At 46.3% G+C, this 18,929-nt stretch overlaps 1 protein-coding gene across 9 annotated transcripts in view; it reads left to right on the forward strand.

The window, feature by feature from the left end:
- Positions 1 to 457: 457 nt before the first annotated feature.
- Positions 458 to 18,929, forward strand: part of LOC139537188 (acetyl-CoA carboxylase-like) — a 44,303-nt gene continuing 25,831 nt past the window's right edge. For 3 of the 9 annotated variants that reach the window (XM_071338215.1, XM_071338218.1, XM_071338219.1), the window contains exons 1-25: positions 476 to 635; positions 1,602 to 1,875; positions 4,770 to 4,923; positions 5,028 to 5,166; positions 5,615 to 5,724; positions 5,837 to 5,918; positions 6,038 to 6,136; positions 6,228 to 6,445; positions 6,558 to 6,767; positions 6,919 to 7,089; positions 10,716 to 11,041; positions 11,152 to 11,406; positions 11,503 to 11,730; positions 11,856 to 12,006; positions 12,096 to 12,230; positions 12,378 to 12,524; positions 12,638 to 12,826; positions 12,951 to 13,051; positions 14,884 to 14,972; positions 15,256 to 15,380; positions 15,456 to 15,569; positions 15,671 to 15,784; positions 16,799 to 16,888; positions 17,064 to 17,182; positions 18,375 to 18,398. In XM_071338215.1, coding sequence (XP_071194316.1) covers positions 1,637 to 1,875; positions 4,770 to 4,923; positions 5,028 to 5,166; positions 5,615 to 5,724; positions 5,837 to 5,918; positions 6,038 to 6,136; positions 6,228 to 6,445; positions 6,558 to 6,767; positions 6,919 to 7,089; positions 10,716 to 11,041; positions 11,152 to 11,406; positions 11,503 to 11,730; positions 11,856 to 12,006; positions 12,096 to 12,230; positions 12,378 to 12,524; positions 12,638 to 12,826; positions 12,951 to 13,051; positions 14,884 to 14,972; positions 15,256 to 15,380; positions 15,456 to 15,569; positions 15,671 to 15,784; positions 16,799 to 16,888; positions 17,064 to 17,182; positions 18,375 to 18,398 — 3,629 coding nt within the window. In that variant the 5' untranslated portion in view covers positions 476 to 635; positions 1,602 to 1,636. Of the gene's footprint in view, positions 636 to 1,601; positions 1,876 to 4,769; positions 4,924 to 5,027; positions 5,167 to 5,614; positions 5,725 to 5,836; positions 5,919 to 6,037; positions 6,137 to 6,227; positions 6,446 to 6,557; positions 6,768 to 6,918; positions 7,090 to 10,715; positions 11,042 to 11,151; positions 11,407 to 11,502; positions 11,731 to 11,855; positions 12,007 to 12,095; positions 12,231 to 12,377; positions 12,525 to 12,637; positions 12,827 to 12,950; positions 13,052 to 14,883; positions 14,973 to 15,255; positions 15,381 to 15,455; positions 15,570 to 15,670; positions 15,785 to 16,798; positions 16,889 to 17,063; positions 17,183 to 18,374; positions 18,399 to 18,929 lie in introns of all 9 variants that reach the window. The other 6 variants (XM_071338220.1, XM_071338223.1, XM_071338224.1 and 3 more) reach the window with 5 other exon arrangements.

Below are 18,929 nucleotides of genomic sequence, written 5' to 3' on the forward strand. Positions count from 1 at the left end.
TATATATCGTAAAGTACAGGTAACCCAAAAAACAACTGAAGTAATAGTTTAAAGTATTTTTACTTCAGTACTTTACGCCACTGCTAAATGGTGTGTACTGCTAAATGGTGTGTATGCTGTTATGCAATATCTTGTACTTGGTATGGTTCCTGGTACGTTACACATCATACCCTGTGTTTTTTCTTTTCTTTTTGTTAAATCAGAATAGTCTGGAAACTATTGTACGATCAGAAATGACTTTGCCAGCCTGCCAGGGAGGATAGGTTTGAACAGATCAGGCCATACTGGACCAAACACGTGGGATGGTAGAAATGTTTTCTTATTGGGCACACCTCCTCCCAGTCAATTCCAGTTTTGTCTCTTTCTGCCCGCCTCGGATATTTTCGGGGAATCCGATTGGCCCGCTACTGCAACACAGCCAAGGTCAGAGGTGGATGGCCAAAAGTAACCCATCTTCGCATCATACCACTCCCTACTGTTAAATGCGCCTCTTGTAGTCACATTAGCTCATCATAATGTGTTTTTTTGTCATCACCGGTTGGAAAGACATGTCTGACACCAGAGTGAATTAAATAAATCACCACCAATCCTTTGGGATCAACGATTCAGGATTGCTTGTCGGTTTATTTCTCACGGTGAGTACTGAGTCTTAACTGTTAGCTTGCTAGCATAGCTAGGTGATAAGCTAATTAGCTACACTGACTGTAAGTTACAGTAACGTTAGCAGACCGGTATCTTGCTAGCTAGCTGTCCGACACCTCACATGCTGTTGTAATAACTTAGCCAACGTTAACAAGATACCGGTCTGTCTTTCTAGCTAACTACCTAGATAGCCAGAAACTATTTGTGAAACCTCCCTGCTCATTCACATCGACTAGAGTTCTATTGAGACTAACGAGTGTTTTTTGATTTATATGATTTTGGTTAGCCATAACGCGACACAACATTACTAGCATGATTTGATTTAATTTGCTTGTTCGACATTGGATTCCCATCCATAAGATAAACCAGTTTTGGACCAGGGTGCGGGGCGACATTTGTTTCCTATCGTTATCATTAGAGCCTATCATTATCATGTGGGGTACGTCTATGTTCAGTGCTGTTCGCTGCATTGTTGGGCTTGTTTTTCAGGTCCAGCAAGCAGCTAAAACTAATGCTGGCAAGGTGTGTCTGTCTTGTTCTAGTTTCTCTGCTCGTGCACAGTTGTAGTTTAAGAAAATTATACCCTCGCAAAGACTAGCAAATAGCGAGGCAGACCATGCCTTTCAAACCAGTGGTTTTGGATTGAAGTTTGTTGTAACTATATGTGTATGTATGTATAAATAAATATATATTACAGTTACAGTAAGCATTTTATTTAAGGAGGATGGGGAGGTAATGCCCTCTGTACCATTATTTTGCAATGTCTTGCAATATGAATGCAGGGTCAACATCATTTTTGTGAAACTCTCACTGACGCAATCTGACAAACAGCAGCCAATGCCAGGACGGCCTGGTGTCATCACGCTGTGGCCCTGACTTACTTGAGGACTCAGCGCTATCTCCAGCTTTATAAATACTTGTGGTTTTGACTCTCCTCATCCACTCCTTTCCCTCCACAGTGTTCGCAGCCTGCCAACGTGGTGACGGTCCAGCCATGGCACAGCAGGACGCGCCTGCCAATAAGGCTGCTGCCCCGAACCTTGCTGCGCTGCACTCCAACTTCATCATCGGCTCTGTGTCGGAGGAGAACTCTGAGGATGAGATCCTGGGAAAGCCAGACCTGACGCTGGGCCTGGAGGAGAAGGAGCACTCCATATCCCCCACTTCTAGCCTCAGCTCAGAGAACAGCACCTACGAGATGGGCTTCGACCACATCGACGGCCCCCACATGAGGTCAGAACCCGGGCTTTTCTCTCTGGTTTGTGTTCCCTGAGCCTCTCTGTTTGTGTTGTGTTTCCAGGCATGGCAACCACACAGAGGTGTTTAATCATAGCATCTATACTGAGGTTACCAGTATCTCAATGCCTTATACAAAATGGTACTGCACAGTTTTTTTTGCAGCAATAATCTGGCCCCAGTTGTATGGGATGGAGAAACCTCCAATACAGATATCAGACGAGTCTGGAGAGGAGTATTCTGAAATGGCAGCAGCAGGAGAACACTGGGTTCAGTGATCTCCCCCTGGCGGGCCTCCCTTGCTTCTCTGCTGTGGGTGGGTGGTGTGTGTGAAAAACGTGGCCAGGCCAGCTTCACACCATGCCTGCTTGCTATAGAGGAGCTGTGTGTTCTGGATGGACTGCCCTCCCTGCTGCTGTCCCATTGCCAACAACCTCAGCTCTGAGCCCTGAGCTCTCCCTGGAGCCTGGCCTCACCAGCTCTCCTTTGTATTCAGTGGCTCTTTTTACAGCCACTGGGACTAGGCTCTAGAGAATGGACATTGTGAATGCAGATGTGGTGCTGGCCAGAAGAATATGTAAACATTCGTACACATACAGTAGGCTCAGGCTATTCATTTAGAATGGTGTTCAGATTTGTTTCTCAGTCTTTCTTGTTGCGAACTCTGTGTTTCGTATGTAGGCTATTCTAGTGAGTTTTGGTTCAACTATATGCCTGCCACAGGTTTGGGCTGTTGTTGGAATTGAATAGTTGTAACAGACTGACGTGAGAGTCAGGCCTACTACAGTCAGTCTAGCAGTAGGGTTTTAGTGTTGTGGTGGGCCAGAATACTGACGAAGAAGTAAATATCTGTCTCCAATTCCACTCACACTGCTGTTCACCTGTCAGCTAACTCTTTCCACACACCTGGCACTACTTTCCAAAGCCATGATTGGAAAATAGCGGTGTACAGTACACACTCTTATATTAGCTGATGGGGCAATCATTCCGTAGCATGATAGAAAGAACTTGATATCTGAATCACATTCCAATAGTTAAGTATAACCAAACATCATGCTCAGGTATTTACCTCCAGTCTATATGGGATTGTCTGAGGTTGCAGGCTGTTATGATGTACCTTTCTGACAGAGATAGAGGGAAAGGTTTTTCATGATCCTCTTTTAGCACCTCACGTTTCAGTGATTAGTTTCACAGCTCTCTACAGCTGACCTGTCCTGTGTGCCTGAGTATGTGATGGGGAGGGTTGATGATGAAACCGGAATTACTGGCAGAGCCCGCAGCTCTCTCCCATAGGACAAGGGGGAGCTCAGATGGTGGGAAGTGCCCTTCTCTGGGAGCTTCATTCTCTGGGGCTTCATTCAGAGGCTTCTGTCTGTGTGTCTGTAGCATGCCATCATGATGCAACAGTGCAGTGTCAGGCCACAGCAGCCGGCCGAACGCACACTGAGGGGTTCTGTCCCTGACACACCCTCCTGGGTGACTGGATCCATCCTCCCACTGGCTCTCTCTGAGGGTGCAACCTAGTTTAGGTGCCCTATTTTTTTCCCCCCTGAGGAAAACCTTGCAGGTTGCCCTAGCATGTTAATAACATGTTAGGATTGAGCTCCTCCTGCGACTGGTTGGTGATGGTGTGCTGTTCCTTTTTTTTAGTCGTGGAAGATCTAATTGTGTACAGTTCAGAAAAACGAGAGAACATTTAGTCTTCTCCTCAGGGGCCGATATGCCTACTCAGTTAAAGACAAGGACATTGATTTCAAGTATTTTTTTTACTGTAGGTAGAGTGGACTGTTTACATTGATCCATGATGGTTCTGTCCCTTGATGTGACCATTAGAGCACTAGTTTTAGCAGTGTCTTGATATTAGTAAGCAGTTATGTTTTGAGGAGGAAAAATGTTCTGCCTTGGCCAGTGTCCACCACACAGTCTAATCTAATCACAGTAGCTCTTTTATCATCGCAGCTTTGTTATTTTTTTGTGTTAGGTTGCGCCTACCCAACATTTTCCAGGAATAGGCTTGTCTTGTGTTACTATGCGTATCCAGAGTATTTTCAGATTTCTTTATCAACGAATGCAGCAAAAAGTAGTGTAAATGTAAAATGCACATAAAATCAATAGTGTAATATTTGGATTCAGTCTTGTCAGGAGAACTGTTGTGTACTCAACTTTGGTCTAATCATTTTGCCATTATCCAGGCTGTATCACAACCGGCTGTGATTGGGAGTCCCATAGGGCGGCGCACAATTGGCCCAGCGTCGCCTGGGTTAGGGTTTGGACGGGGTAGGCAGTCCATTGTAAATAAGAATTTGTTCTCAACTGACTTGCCTAGTTAAATAAAGGTTAAATAAAAAAATTATACAATTATCTCAACTGTTCCTTTTCAATTGCTACTGTGGTTATGCTTTTCATGTTTCCTCTGTAAGAAACATTTAAATGTAGCCCTATCCATTTAGGCCAATTCCCAGGAGTGTGAAGGGTTAAAAGACAGCTGAAAGCTCAGTCAGCCAACAAGGTCACAAAGATCTCTATTGGTGTTTTTCCTGGCCGAAGAAGGCTTACGCTTAAATTAGACTTGGTGTAAAAAGACGCTGCAACTGCGTTCCACGCACGTGCTGATGGCACGGCTGGTGTAACATCTCTGATGGATCACAGTGACTGTTTCACCAGCGCTGGTCTTGAGCTACGTGTGCGCTATGCTTACGCTACGTGTCAAGTGTAGTTTGGGCCGTTAGCCGTATGCTTGTTGTGTATGTTGACTGTAGCATGAACTTTCACGTCTTCTTATTATAGAAGTTATTATGGATGAATGTAAAATAATATGTTGATGACAAATGCTGGGGGATCGTGACCCCCCCCCACCAACCTTACACTACGGTGTTCTCTTCATGCTGAAGTAATTTCAGTTGTTCACACAGACCGAGCATGTCTGGGCTGCACCTGGTCAAGCAGGGCCGAGACCGGCGTCGCATCGACCTGCAGAGAGATTTCACCGTGGCCTCCCCCGCCGAGTTTGTTACCCGCTTTGGTGGGAATAAGGTCATCGAGAAGGTAAGGCCAGGGCTTCTTTAGCTTCTAGGGCCTGGTTTTACCATATTTTTGACATACAGTCATTTCAGAGGCTAGTCCCCCGCTCACACCTCTTCCCATCTCAGGTCCTCATTGCCAACAACGGCATCGCAGCGGTCAAATGCATGCGCTCCATCCGCCGCTGGGCTTACGAGATGTTTCGCAACGAGCGCGCCATCCGCTTTGTCGTCATGGTAACCCCTGAGGACCTGAAGGCCAACGCAGGTGAGCTTTACATTACGGTATCATCACAACTAGTAACAGCGGAGTAGCCGTGTCTCTATTCTCTACCCAGCCCCTCTAACTTTGCTTAATGAACCAGAGAGAGACAGGACAAAACTCCAGCCAGTCTAATGTGTTTAAACAAGCAGACCCACTAGGCTTCCAAGAATGGACCAGAGCAGGATGTCTGTTGGTTTAAACCTGCACTGCACTGAACAGGCAACCCTGACCTAGTTCAGCAGAAAGGGCTTTGTCTGATTGTGTAGAAAATAATGGCTTTCTCAAAATGCTATCATGTGTAAATGGTTTGACACTGGTGGTGATGTTTTAGATGTGATGATAGCAAGCTAATATTTAGAGACGAAAGATGAGATGAAATGTTGGACTGTTATACATGCTATTTTATGGGCAGAGCAGAGCTAAACAGTTTTCACCCCACTATCTTCTACAGAGTACATAAAGATGGCCGACCACTATGTGCCTGTGCCAGGAGGGACCAATAACAACAACTATGCCAATGTGGAGCTCATTCTGGACATTGCCAAGCGTATACCTGTGCAGGTACTCCTAAACATCCATTTATTTAGGCCTAGAGTAGACTTTCTTCTAAATAGTGATTGAACTCTCTTGTAACCTGTATTTGAACTTGTTGTGTTTGTAATGATTTCTCCAGGCTGTATGGGCTGGGTGGGGTCACGCCTCAGAGAATCCCAAACTGCCAGAGCTGCTCATGAAGAATGGCATTGCCTTCATGGGTAAGACTGTGTTTCCTACTATCTCCTCTCCACTGAGTCTTCCAGCCACACACAGAGCCATGGATACTGCTTTTAGCCCCTCTGTCCTGTAAGATGATGTGTTCTGTGCCTACTTCCAGGTCCTCCTAGCCAGGCCATGTGGGCACTAGGGGACAAGATCGCTTCATCCATCGTGGCTCAGACAGCTGGCATCCCAACCCTGCCCTGGAGTGGAGCAGGTATGTCTGTACCGTTGAATACTCTGGATGGCTTTGAAGTAAGTGTGTTGTCAGAGACTGATCCCGTGGTGTGTGTGTGTGTGTGTCTCAGGGCTAACAGTAGAGTGGTCAGAGAGCGACCAGAAGAAGAGGATCATCAACGTTCCCCCGGATCTGTATGAGCTGGGCTGCATCCATGATGTGGAGGCAGGACTGAAGGCTGCGGAGGTGGTGGGCTACCCCGTGATGGTGAAGGCCTCCGAGGGAGGTGGAGGAAAGGGCATCCGCAAAGTCAACTGTGCTGATGACTTCCCCAACCTCTTCAGACAGGTGAGGTCCAGTCTAATTCCAGTATCACTATATGGTTATGATGGGCTGAAAGACATGTTCAGTATGATTTAGATTCTGACTAACCCATCATGCTCCCTTCTCCTTGGCTCAGGTCCAGACAGAGGTTCCGGGCTCACCCATCTTCGTGATGCAGCTGGCCAAACACGCTCGTCACCTGGAGGTCCAGCTCCTGGCCGACCAGTACGGCAATGCCATCTCCCTGTTCGGCAGGGACTGCTCTGTACAGCGGCGACACCAGAAGATCATAGAGGAGGCGCCCGCCACCATCTCCACCTCAGACGTGTTTGAGGACATGGAGAGGGTATGGCACAATTTGTGCTATTGGATGGAGACATTACCATTGAGGGAGCCATGTCAATGTGTTGAAATTTGAGAGGGACTATGGCCAGATGGACTCGTTGCTCTGTGGTTAGGTTGCCAAGTTGTGACTGTGTCTGTTCCTCACTCCTCAGTGTGCGGTGAAGCTGGCTAAGATGGTGGGCTATGTCAGTGCTGGCACAGTGGAGTATCTCTACAGCCAAGATGGCAGCTTCTACTTCCTAGAACTCAACCCTCGTCTGCAGGTGGAGCACCCCTGCACTGAGATGGTGGCCGACGTCAACCTGCCTGCTGCACAGCTGCAGGTCAGTTTCAGCAGCAATGTGTGTCCAGCTCCTATTCAGTCTGTGTCGTACGTCTCTGTTGTGTAGGCACACCTCACTGCTCTCGATGGTTAGTTTCATCCCGGGCCTCTGTCTCCATGGTAACTGGTTAGGTTGGAGTGAGCTAATGTGCAGAAACATGAAAAATCCACCCCTCCCTCTTCCTCCTCCTCACCACCCCTCTGGGGGTGTTCCAGACACCTCCAGCATCAGTGGTGGTGGTGTGTCACGTGTCCACTCAGCAGTATGTAGGTCTGTGGTGGGTCACGTGTCTACTCAGCAGTATGTTGGTCAGTGGTGGGTCACGTGTCCACTCAGCAGTATGTATGTCTGTGGTGGGTCACGTGTCCACTCAGCAGTATGTTGGTCAGTGGTGGGTCACGTGTCCACTCAGCAGTATGTAGGTCTGTGGTGGGTCACGTGTCCACTCAGCAGTATGTAGGTCTGTGGTGGGTCACGTGTCTACTCAGCAGTATGTTGGTCAGTGGTGGGTCACGTGTCCACTCAGCAGTATGTATGTCTGTGGTGGGTCACGTGTCCACTCAGCAGTATGTTGGTCAGTGGTGGAGGACAGACCGACAGAGCTGCTGCTGTAGGGGAGGGATATACTCTCTGTCCACCTATCCGCAGCGTTGACACTGTCTAATCTCACTGGGCAGGAAGGATCAGACGGACAACAGTGGGATACAACAAGCTGTGATTCCTCTCAGTGAGATGAACAAAGGTTTCTCAAAAGCATCTTAAAGGCCCAGTGCAGTCAAAAATGTGATTTACTGTGTTTTTATATATATTTCCACACTATGAGGTTTGAATAATACTGTGAAATTGTGAAAATTATGATAATGCAATTTTTTTGGGCTCCCGAGTGGTGCAGCGGTCTAAGGCACTGCATCTCAATGCTAGAGGTGTCACTACAGACCCTGGTTCGATTCCAGGCTGTATCACAACTGGCCGTGATTGGGTGTCCCATAGGGCGGCGCACAATTGGCCCTGCATCATCCGGGTTAGGGTTTGGCCGGGGTGGGCTGTCATTGTAAAAAATAATTTGTTCTTAACTGACTTGCCTAGTTAAATAAAAATTCAATGGTGTAAGAGCTGTTTTGAAATTTTCACACTCAACTGTTTCCCATGTGTATCAAGAATGGTCCACCACCCAAAGGACATCCAGCCAACGTGACACAACTGTGGGAAACATTGGAGTCAACATGGCCCAGCATCCCTGTGGAATGCTTTCAACACCTTGTAGAGTCCATGCGTCAACGAATTGTGGCTTTTCTGAGTGGATCAAATGGGGGTGCAACTCAATATCGGGAAGGTGTTCTTAATGTTTTGTACACTCTGTGTATTTAAATCATATTGAAATACATTTCATGTCCAATCAATTGAGTTATATTTTGCTACTTTCAGTTTATTATTTTTTGCCTGAATTTATTTAATGATGTGTAACAACGTCTGTGCAATGATGTGACATCTGTGGTTTAGTGTATTATTATTGGGTAAACATAATAAGCCGCCTCAGACTATTTGTAGCCATCGGTGGTAATATCTCTATAGGAGCTGATCCATCGTCAGTATCGACACATGGTTTAACGACACATTTAGCAAACTTTCTCTCTGCGTGGTGTTCTGGGGAAAGTATGTCACAACTTCTGCCGTAGGAACGATAATGCATCATTAAAACACTTAAGCCTAAGTTCCATCGCTATCAGGAAACTGGGCCCTGGCCAGGAAGAGGAGAAAGTTAATAACCGTGTTCTAAGTGAGAGAGAAATATCATTCAAGACCCAATGTTCTTCTATAGTCAGCCAATTAAAACGCTAGCAAACATTTTTATTATTAGATTTTTTTAGGGGGTGGATCAGCTTTAATATTGCAGATGGTAGCTTCCATCAATGTAATTGTCTGCATCATTTCCCATCCCCCATATATTTTTGGGTAAATATACATTGCCAAGAGTGCGCAAAGCTGTCATCAAGCCAAAGGGTGGCTATTGTTGTTTAACACTTTTTGTTTAGGTTACTACATGATTCCATATGTGTTATTTCATGGTTTTGATGTCTTCACTATTATTCTACAATGTAGAAAATAATAAAAAATTAAGAAAAACCCTATATATATACTCAGCAAAAAAAGAAACGTCCTCTCACTGTCAACTGCGTTTATTTTAACTTAACATGTGTAAATATTTATATGAACATAACAAGATTCAACACCTGAGACAAAAATTGAACAAGTTCCACAGACATGTGACTAACAGAAATTGAATAATGTGTCCCTGAACAAAGGGAGGGTCAAAATCAAAAGTAACAGTCAATCTGGTGTGGCCACCAGCTGCATTAGTACTGCAGTGCATCTCCTCCTCATGGACTGCATCAGCTTTGCCAGTTTTTTCTGTGAGATGTTACCCCACTCTTCCACCAAGGCACCTGCAAGTTTCTGGATATTTCTGGGGGGAATGGCCCTCACCCTCCGATCCAACAGGTCCCAGACGTGCTCAATGGGATTAAGATCCGGGCTCTTCGCTGGCCAGAACACTGACATTCCTGTCTTGCAGGTAATCACGCACAGAACGAGCAGTATGGCTGGTGGTATTGTCAAGCTGGAGGGTCATGTCAGGATGAGCCCGGAGGAAGGGTACCACATGAGGGAGGAGGATGTCTTCCCTGTAACGCACAGCATTGAGATTGCCTGCAATGACAACAAGCTCAGTCCGATGATGCTGTGACACACTGTTCCAGACCATGACGGACCCTCCACCTCCAAATCGATCCCGCTCCAGAGTACAAGCCTCGGTGTAATGCTCATTCCTTCGACGATAAACGCGAATCCGACCATCACCCCTGGTGAGACAAAACCGCAACTCGTCGGCGAAGAGCACTTTTTGCCAGTCCTGTCTGGATCAGCGACGGTGGGTTTGTGCCCATAGGTGACGTTGTTGCCGGTGATGTCTGGTGAGGACCTGCCTTACAACAGGCCTACAAGCCCTCAGTCCAGCCTCTCTCAGCCTATTGCGGACAGTCTGAGCACTGATGGAGGGATTGTGCGTTCCTGGTGTAACTCGGGCAGTTGTTGCCATCCTGTACCTGTCCCGCAGATGTGATGTTCGGATGCACCAATCCTGTGCAGGTGTTGTTACACGTGGTCTGCCACTGCGAGGATGATCAGCTTTCCGTCCTGTCTCTCTGTAGCGCTGTCTTAGGCATATCACAGTACGGACATTGCAATTTATTGCCCTGGCCACATCTGCAGTCCTCATGCCTCCTTGCAGCATGCCTAAGGCACATTCACACAGATGAGCAGGGACCCTGGGCATCTTTCTTTTGTTGTTTTTCAGAGTCCGTAGAAACGCCTCTTTAGTGTCCTAAGTTTTCATAACTGTGACCTTAATTGCCTACCGTCTGTAAGCTGTTAGTGTCTTAATGACCGTTCCACAGGTGCAAGTTCATGAATTGTTTATGGTTCATTGAACAAGCATGGGAAACAGTGTTTAAACCCTTTACAATGAAGATCTGTGAAGTTATTTGGATTTTTACGAATTATTTTCAAGACTCATTCGTTTAACAGGAACTTCCTTCTACTACAGACCGGAACTGTTTCTTCTTCCTCAGATTTCCATGGGGATTCCCCTTCACCGTATCAAGGACATCAGATTGATGTATGGTGTCCAGCCCTGGGGAGACTCTATGATTGACTTTGAGGGTCTGTCCACGGCCCCCTCCCCACGGGGACATGTCATCGCTGCACGCATCACCAGTGAGAACCCTGATGAAGGTTTCAAGCCGAGCTCGGGCACAGTGCAGGAGCTGAACTTCCGCAGTAACAAGAATGTGTGGGGATACTTCAGTGTGGCCGCGGCCGGAGGCCTGCATGAGTTTGCAGACTCCCAGTTTGGCCACTGCTTCTCCTGGGGAGAGAACCGAGAGGAGGCCATCTCGTGAGTACACACACTAGGGGAGAAAATCATGTAAAGTTAATTGTGTTTTGTGTGTGTGTTGTCAGTAAGACCCAATGATGTGTGGTAACACCTCTCCTGTGTGTGTTCAGTAACATGGTGGTGGCCCTGAAGGAGCTGTCGATCAGAGGAGACTTCAGGACCACAGTGGAGTACCTCATCAAGCTGCTGGAGACTGAGAGCTTCCAGCACAACACCATCGACACAGGCTGGCTGGACAGACTCATCTCCGAGAAGATGCAGGCGGAGCGTCCTGACACCATGCTGGGCATAGTGAGCGGGGCTCTCCACGTGGCCGACGTCAACCTGAGGAACAGTGTCTCCAACTTCCTGCACTCTCTAGAAAGGTCAACACTATTTTAAGCATTTTAAGAACACACACAAACACACACACACACACCATCTCACTCTCCTCTCTTCTCCTCCTCTCTCCCCCTCTACAGAGGCCAGGTGCTGCCCGCGCACACTCTTCTCAACACAGTTGAGGTGGAATTGATCTATGAGGGTACTAAGTATTGTCTGAAGGTGACGCGTCAGTCCCCCAACTCTTACGTGGTCATCATGAACAGCACCTCTGCCGAGGTGGACGTCCATCGCCTCAGCGACGGGGGCCTGTTGCTCTCCTACGACGGCAGCAGCTACACCACCTACATGAAGGAGGAGGTGGACCGGTAGGATGGATGGAAGGAAAGAAAGATAGATAGACAGAATAGATGCATTCTTTATTTAAAGGAATGTTGAGGTTAGCTTGGGGTTGATTTGGGCAATGGACTAAAAGAGATTCTTTCCCCGCCAGGTACCGCATCACCATTGGGAACAAGACGTGTGTGTTTGAGAAGGAGAACGACCCGTCGCTGCTTCGCTCGCTCTCAGCAGGGAAACTCATCCAGTACACCGTGGAGGACGGGGGGCACGTGTTCTCTGGCCAGTGTTACGCTGAGATAGAGGTGTGTGTGTGTGATATAGTTGTGGCCATGGTCACACACTCCGTTAGTAGAGCAAGCAGCCATGTAAACCGCGTGTGTAACTGTGTCAGGTGATGAAGATGGTGATGACTCTGACGGCGCTGGAGTCTGGCTGTATCCACTATGTGAAGAGGGCTGGTGCCGTGCTGGAGCCTGGCTGTGTCATCGCCAAGCTGCAGTTAGATGATCCTAGCAGAGTCCAACAGGTCAGTAAGGGACGGTGTGTCTGACACTGGGGAATTTAGCAATTTTTAGACTAAATATGCTCCTTGTATTTTGTAATGGAAACGTGGATAGCTATACAGTACGTTTTGATGCAAGACTAAAAGTATGTTGTAACGTGTGTGTCTCAGGCGGAGTTGTACCACGGGGCGCTGCCCGTCATCCAGGCGGTGGCATTGAGAGGAGAGAAGCTCCACAGGGTCTTCCACAGCACCCTGGACCACCTTGTGCACGTCATGAATGGCTTCTGCCTGCCTGAACTCTTTTTCAGTGGGAAGGTAAGTGGTCCATCACAGCACACACAACAATCTACAAACAAAAGATGGCAGTATTCTGTGTTTGTACGTTAATCAATATCAGTTGGTAATATTGTGAATGTGTGTTTCCCCAGCTAAAAGAATGGGTGGAGACGCTGATGAAGACTCTCCGGGACCCCTCTCTGCCTCTGTTGGAGCTGCAGGACATTATGACCAGTGTGTCAGGCCGGATCCCCCTCGCTGTGGAGAAGTGCATCAAGAAGGAGATGGCCCAGTACGCCAGCAACATTACCTCAGTGCTCTGCCAGTTCCCCAGCCAGCAGGTACACACACACACACACACACACTGTATTATTCAGGTTGGTTATTGTATTATTTATGGTTCTGTGGAGTTGATATGCAGAGTTCATTAGGAATACACCTGACTGATTTTGCCTGTTCTTCCAGATTGCCAACATCCTGGACAGTCATGCTGCCACTCTGAACAGGAAGTCAGAAAGAGAGGTGTTCTTCATGAACACTCAGAGCATCGTACAGCTGGTGCAGAGGTGAGTCCTGCTCTCAGCTTCAGGGCTTTAAATGACCTGATGATACAGTTGAAGTCGGAAGTTTACATACACTTAGGTTGGAGTCATTAAAACTCGTTTTTCACTATAGTTTTGGCATGTCTGTTAGGACATCTACTTTGTGCATATGACACAAGTAATTTTTCCAACAATTGTTTACAGACAGATTATTTCACTTATAAATCACTGTATCACAATTCCGGTGGGTCAGAAGTTTATATACACTAAGTTGACTGTGCCTTTTAAACAGCTTGGAAAATTCTAAAATGGCTTTAGAAGCCTCTGATAAGCTAATTGACATAATTTGAGTCAATTGGAGATGTTCCTGTGGATGTATTTCAAGGCCTACCTTCAAACTCAGTGCCTCTTTGCTTGACATCATGGGGAAAATCAGAAGAAATCAGCCAAGACCTCAGAAAACAATTGTAGACCTCCACAAGTCTGGTTCATCCTTGGGAGCAATTTCCAAACGCCTGAAAGTACCACATTCATCTGTACAAACAATAGTACGCAAGTATATAAACACCATGGGACCATGCAGCCGTCATACCGCTCAGGAAGGAGCTGCGTTCTGTCTCCTAGAGATGAAAGTACTTTGGTGCGAAAAGTGCACACTATCCCAGAACAACAGCAAAGGACCTTGTGAAGATGCTGGAGGAAACCGGTACAAAAGTATCTATTTCAACAGTAAAACGAGTCCTATATCGACATATCCTGAATGGCCGCTCAGCAAGGAAGAAGCCACTGCTCCAAAACCGCCATAAAAAAGCCAGACTACGGTTTGCAACTGCACATGGGGACAAAGATCGTACATTTTGGAGAAATGTCCTCTGACCTGATTAAACAAAAATAGAACAATTTGACCATAATGACCATCGTTATGTTTGGAGGAAAAAGGGGAAGCTTGCCAGCTGAAGAACACCATCCCAACCGTAAAGCACAGGGGTGGCAGCATGATGTTGTGGGGGTGCATTGCTGCAGGAGGGACTGGTGCACTTCACAAAATAGATGGCATCATGAGGTAGGAAAATGATGTGGATATATTGAAGCAACATCTCAAGACATCAGTCAGGAAGTTAAAGCTTGGTCAAATGGGTCTTCCAAATGGACAATGACCCCAAGTATACTTCCAAAGTTGTGGCAAAATGGCTTAAGGACAACAAAGTCTAGGTATTGGAGGGACCATCACAAAGCCCTGACCCCAATCCTATAGAACATTTGTGGGCAGAACTGAAAAAGCGTGTGTGAGCTAGGAGGCCTACAAACCTGACTCAGTTACACCAGCTCTGTCAGGAGAAATGGCCCAAAATTCACCCAACTTATTGTGGGAAGCTTGTGGAAGGCTACCCGAAATGTTTCACTCTAGTTAAACAATTTAAAGGCAATGCTACCAAATACTGATTGAGTGTATGTAAACTTCTGACCCACTGGGAATGTGATGAAAGAAGTAAAAGCTGAAATAAATAATTCTCTCCGTTATTATTCTGACATTTCACATTCTTAAAATAAAGTGGTGATCCTAACTGACCTAAAACAGGGAATTTTACTGGGATTAAATGTCAGGAATTGTGAAACTGAGTTCAAATGTATTTGGCTAAGGTGTATGTAAACATCCGACTTCAACTGTACCTAGCAACCCATACGCACACAAACATGATTCTAAAGACACATACTGATTCATACTGATTCATACATTCATACTGATACTGATTCATACATTCATACTGATACTGATTCATACATTCATACTGATACTGATTCATACATTCATACTGATATTGTCACTGACCATGACATTTTGTCTCTCTGCCCAGGTACCGCAGTGGCATCCGTGGTCACATGAAGGCCGTGGTGATGGACCTGCTTAGGCAGTACCTCAAAGTAGAGGTCCAGTTCCAGAATGGTGAGGAACATTGGACTCTACTGCTGGCATTAACAGGCTATGTAAAGCAATGGGTTTTCCTGAGTTGGTATAGGGGAAATGGAAAGGATTAGCCTTTGATTATTAGTCCTGCCTGTCTTTGATTTATGAATAGGATTCAATGGTCTTCTCAGGACTGCACTTGCTCTATTTGTCCACATGAGGGTACTGTTACACAACAAACTTTTAATTTGCACCTTCCTTTGAGCTCCGGTTGATTTGATTTCTCTTCTGAATCCTGTATACTGTGTGTGTGTGATTCCAGGACACTACGACAAGTGTGTGTTCACACTGCGTGAGGAGAACAAGAGCAACATGGCCAACGTGTTAAACTACATCTTCTCACACGCCCAGGTCACCAAGAAGAACCTCCTGGTCACGATGCTCATTGTAAGTCCTTCCCTCTTTAGAAATACATTTGTCATGTGTGTTAGACAGAGTTAACTGTGTTCTCCCTGTGTGTAGGACCAGCTGTGTGGTCGTGACCCCACCCTGACTGACGAGCTGATGGCCATTCTGACAGAGCTCACCCAGCTCAGCAAGACCACCAACGCCAAGGTGGCACTGCGTGCCCGCCAGGTCCGTAATGCATCACTTCCTGTATCTCTAAATGTTCTCTTGTTTTTGATTGGTCAGGCTTAGTGTTGTCATCTTCTCACTCCCCTCTGTCTCCTCCTCAGGTGCTGATCGCCTCCCACCTCCCCTCCTACGAGCTCCGCCACAACCAGGTGGAGTCCATCTTCCTCTCTGCCATCGACATGTACGGGCACCAGTTCTGCATCGAGAACCTGCAGGTAGGGACCATGGCCGTTGTTGACTTTTTACTGCCATTGCTGGAGGCCATTCAGACACTCAATGAAGTAGAAAGCTTTTCAAACCACATTTTATTAGGCACATACACATATTTATCAGATGTTTTTGCGGTGTAGCGAAATGCTTGTGTTCCTAGCTCCAACAGTGCAGTAGTATCTAACAATTCACAACAATACACACAAATCTAATGTAAAATAATGGAATTAAGAAATATATAAATATTAGGATGAGCAATGTTGGCGTGGCGTTGACTAAAATAGAATAGAATAAAGGGGCCTCCCGATAGGCTCAGTGGTCAGAGGCACTGCATCGCAGTGCTATCTGTGCCACTAGAGATTCTGGGTTCGAGTCCAGGCTCTGTCGCAGCCAGCCGCGAGCACGGGAGAGCCATGGGGCGGCGCACAATTGGCCCAGAGTCATCCGGGTTAGGGGAGGGTTTGGCCTGCAGGGATGTTCCTTTCCCATCGTCTCTAGCCACTCCTGTGGCGTGCCGGGCGCATTGCACGCTGACACGGTCGTCAGGTGTACGGTGATTCCTGCGACACATTGGTGCGGCTGGCTTCCGGGTTAAACAAGCATTGTGTCAAGAAGCAGTGCGGCTTGGTTGGGTTGTGTTTCGGTGGACTCGCGGCTCTCAACCTTCGCCTCTCCCGAGTCCGTACAGGAGTTGCAGCGATGGGACAAGACTGTAACTACTAATTAGATATCACGAAATTGGGGAGAAATAGGGGTAAACAAAACAAAAATGAACAGTAGAATACAGTATATACATATGAAATGAGTAAAGCAGTATGTAAACATTATTAAAATCACTAGTGTTCCATTATTAAAGTGACCAGTGATTCCATGTCTAAGAATATAGGGCAGCAGCCTCTAAGGTGCAGGGTTGAGTAACCGGTTGGTAGCCGGCAAGTGATGGCTATTTGACAGTGGAATGAGATCACAATGATATTTCTCTGCACTTTCATGATTCTGAATTCTCTCTCCTTTGGTAGAAACTGATCCTGTCCGAGACGTCCATCTTTGATGTGCTGCCTAACTTCTTCTACCACAGTAACCAGGTGGTCAGGATGGCTGCCCTAGAGGTGAGAGGAAGGAGACAGTGTTTTTTCTGCATTCAAAGTCACAATAGCTGGTTGCCCAGGCAATTGAACAGCTTTTGACACTGTACAAAGAGTGACATTTCATGGTAGAGGGAAAACTCCTCCACTGTATCCAGATCTCTACCCTGTTCTAACTCCCTTGTGTTCCCCATCCCAGGTGTACGTACGTAGAGCCTACATCGCCTACGAGCTCAACAGCGTCCAACACAGACAGCTAAAGGACAACACCTGCATCGTAGAATTCCAGTTCATGCTGCCTACCTCCCACCCCAACAGGTACACACACACACACACACTCTGCTGCATGGTACCCTGGTGGAGATGTGGTGTTGCTCCTATATATACTGGTCTAGGGCTGAGAATGCTTAATAGCAGGACTGGAGTAGGGAGTAGGGAGGCTTGATCTATAGTCAGGTGTCTTATAGAACCATCCCCTTCCCCTAATAAGAGAGATGAGAGCTGACAGAGACAAGAGTGTGTAAGGTTCTGTATAAGGACAGTACTGTCTTTCATTATCTCCTGAACGGTCCAATTCTCATCCACGGTAACATGGTTATTTTATCCCCCCACCACTGTTCACCCCCTGAAAGATACTCCTCGTGTGCAAAAGCAGGTATTCTGTGAGAGTACAAATACTTTCCCTGGTTTACCAAGAATGTGTGAGTGGAAACTAGCTAGTCTCTTGTCAGCAAAGTCCCACTTTTGTTGATCTCTCTCTCTCTGGTCTGTCCTCTGGATGACTGCAAGATTGTTTTCAACTTTCTGAAGATATGTCACATCTATTTCAGTAACACACAAGCAGAGAGAAACTCTGGACTTGTACTGTACGTGGGCAATTCAACAGTAACCAAGTGATGCTGAGACTTCGATTTTTCACTTTGAAATGTATGTCTAACAAAAACCATTGATTTGCAAAGTTAAACCATTGACTGCTGTGCTCAGATTGTTGCATGTGACTGGTTTATCCCGCTTAAAATGTTTTACCCATTTGCATTAACCAGGCTTGATTGGCTTCCTCATTGGAACGAAGCATGTCCCCCACCTCAGGAATGAACCAATACGAAAGAATAGGCCTCTAGGAAGGCATAGAACTATTGTGGAATTTTTAGAGGAGTAGTCATAGAGTTTAACGTGGGGGTTTGAGACAGTACATGTGATGTATGACAGTGCCCTAAGGTGTCACCACTGACGTCTTGCTAGAAAAGGGACATGCTCTGACGATCTTCCAGCCCTTGTGCTGCCACTTGTTAGTTCATGAAGCCCTTGAGAAGGCAACAAGAAGTCCTACTTCACGAGACATTTTGATTTATTAGGTTGTCAAGAGTAACAAAATGTACCACATGAGACAGTAGAAAATCGAATCCATAATATGTAGTCTCAAGCTTTTTTATGATTCACACACACTCTTCTGAGTGCTTCCTCCTCCTGATGTCTGCGTAACTAACCAGTCAGTGTTGTCTGATTGCAGAGGTAACATCCCAACTCTAAACAGGTACAGTACACTTTCTTCTTCTTGCAGCCATTATGTAGACCTGTAGAAGCTGTAGACTAGAAAGCGGCATAGTCTACCGATCATCTGCAGGGAATGTAACTGAAAGCCGTAATGCCTGCTACCTTTTGTGTAAAGTGTATGTTGTGGCAGGACGAGGTAACGTTGGGCATTGGACGTGTTTGGCTATGCTGCTTGTTCTGTTAAGTGTTACTAGTTATCCCATAAATGAATCAGGTTTTTAAAATTGGAGCTGAATCTGGTTATGGGTGCTGTATTAAATGAATGGCAACAGCATGGCATAATGCAGCGTACTGGGAAGACTGAGTGTCTGTCTTACTGTCTGTATATTTCTGTGTGTGTATTGTAGGTGTGTAGAGTGCATTCGGAAAGTATTCAGACCACTTTATTTTTTCTACATTTTTGTTATGTTACAGCTTTATTCAAAAATGTATTAAATGGTTGTTTTTCCCTCATCAATCTAGACTCAATACCCCATAATGACAAAGCAGAAACGGGTTTTTAGGTAATTTT

The sequence above is a fragment of the Salvelinus alpinus genome, chromosome 13, assembly GCF_045679555.1.
Source record: "Salvelinus alpinus chromosome 13, SLU_Salpinus.1, whole genome shotgun sequence".
Lineage (NCBI taxonomy): Eukaryota > Metazoa > Chordata > Actinopteri > Salmoniformes > Salmonidae > Salvelinus > Salvelinus alpinus.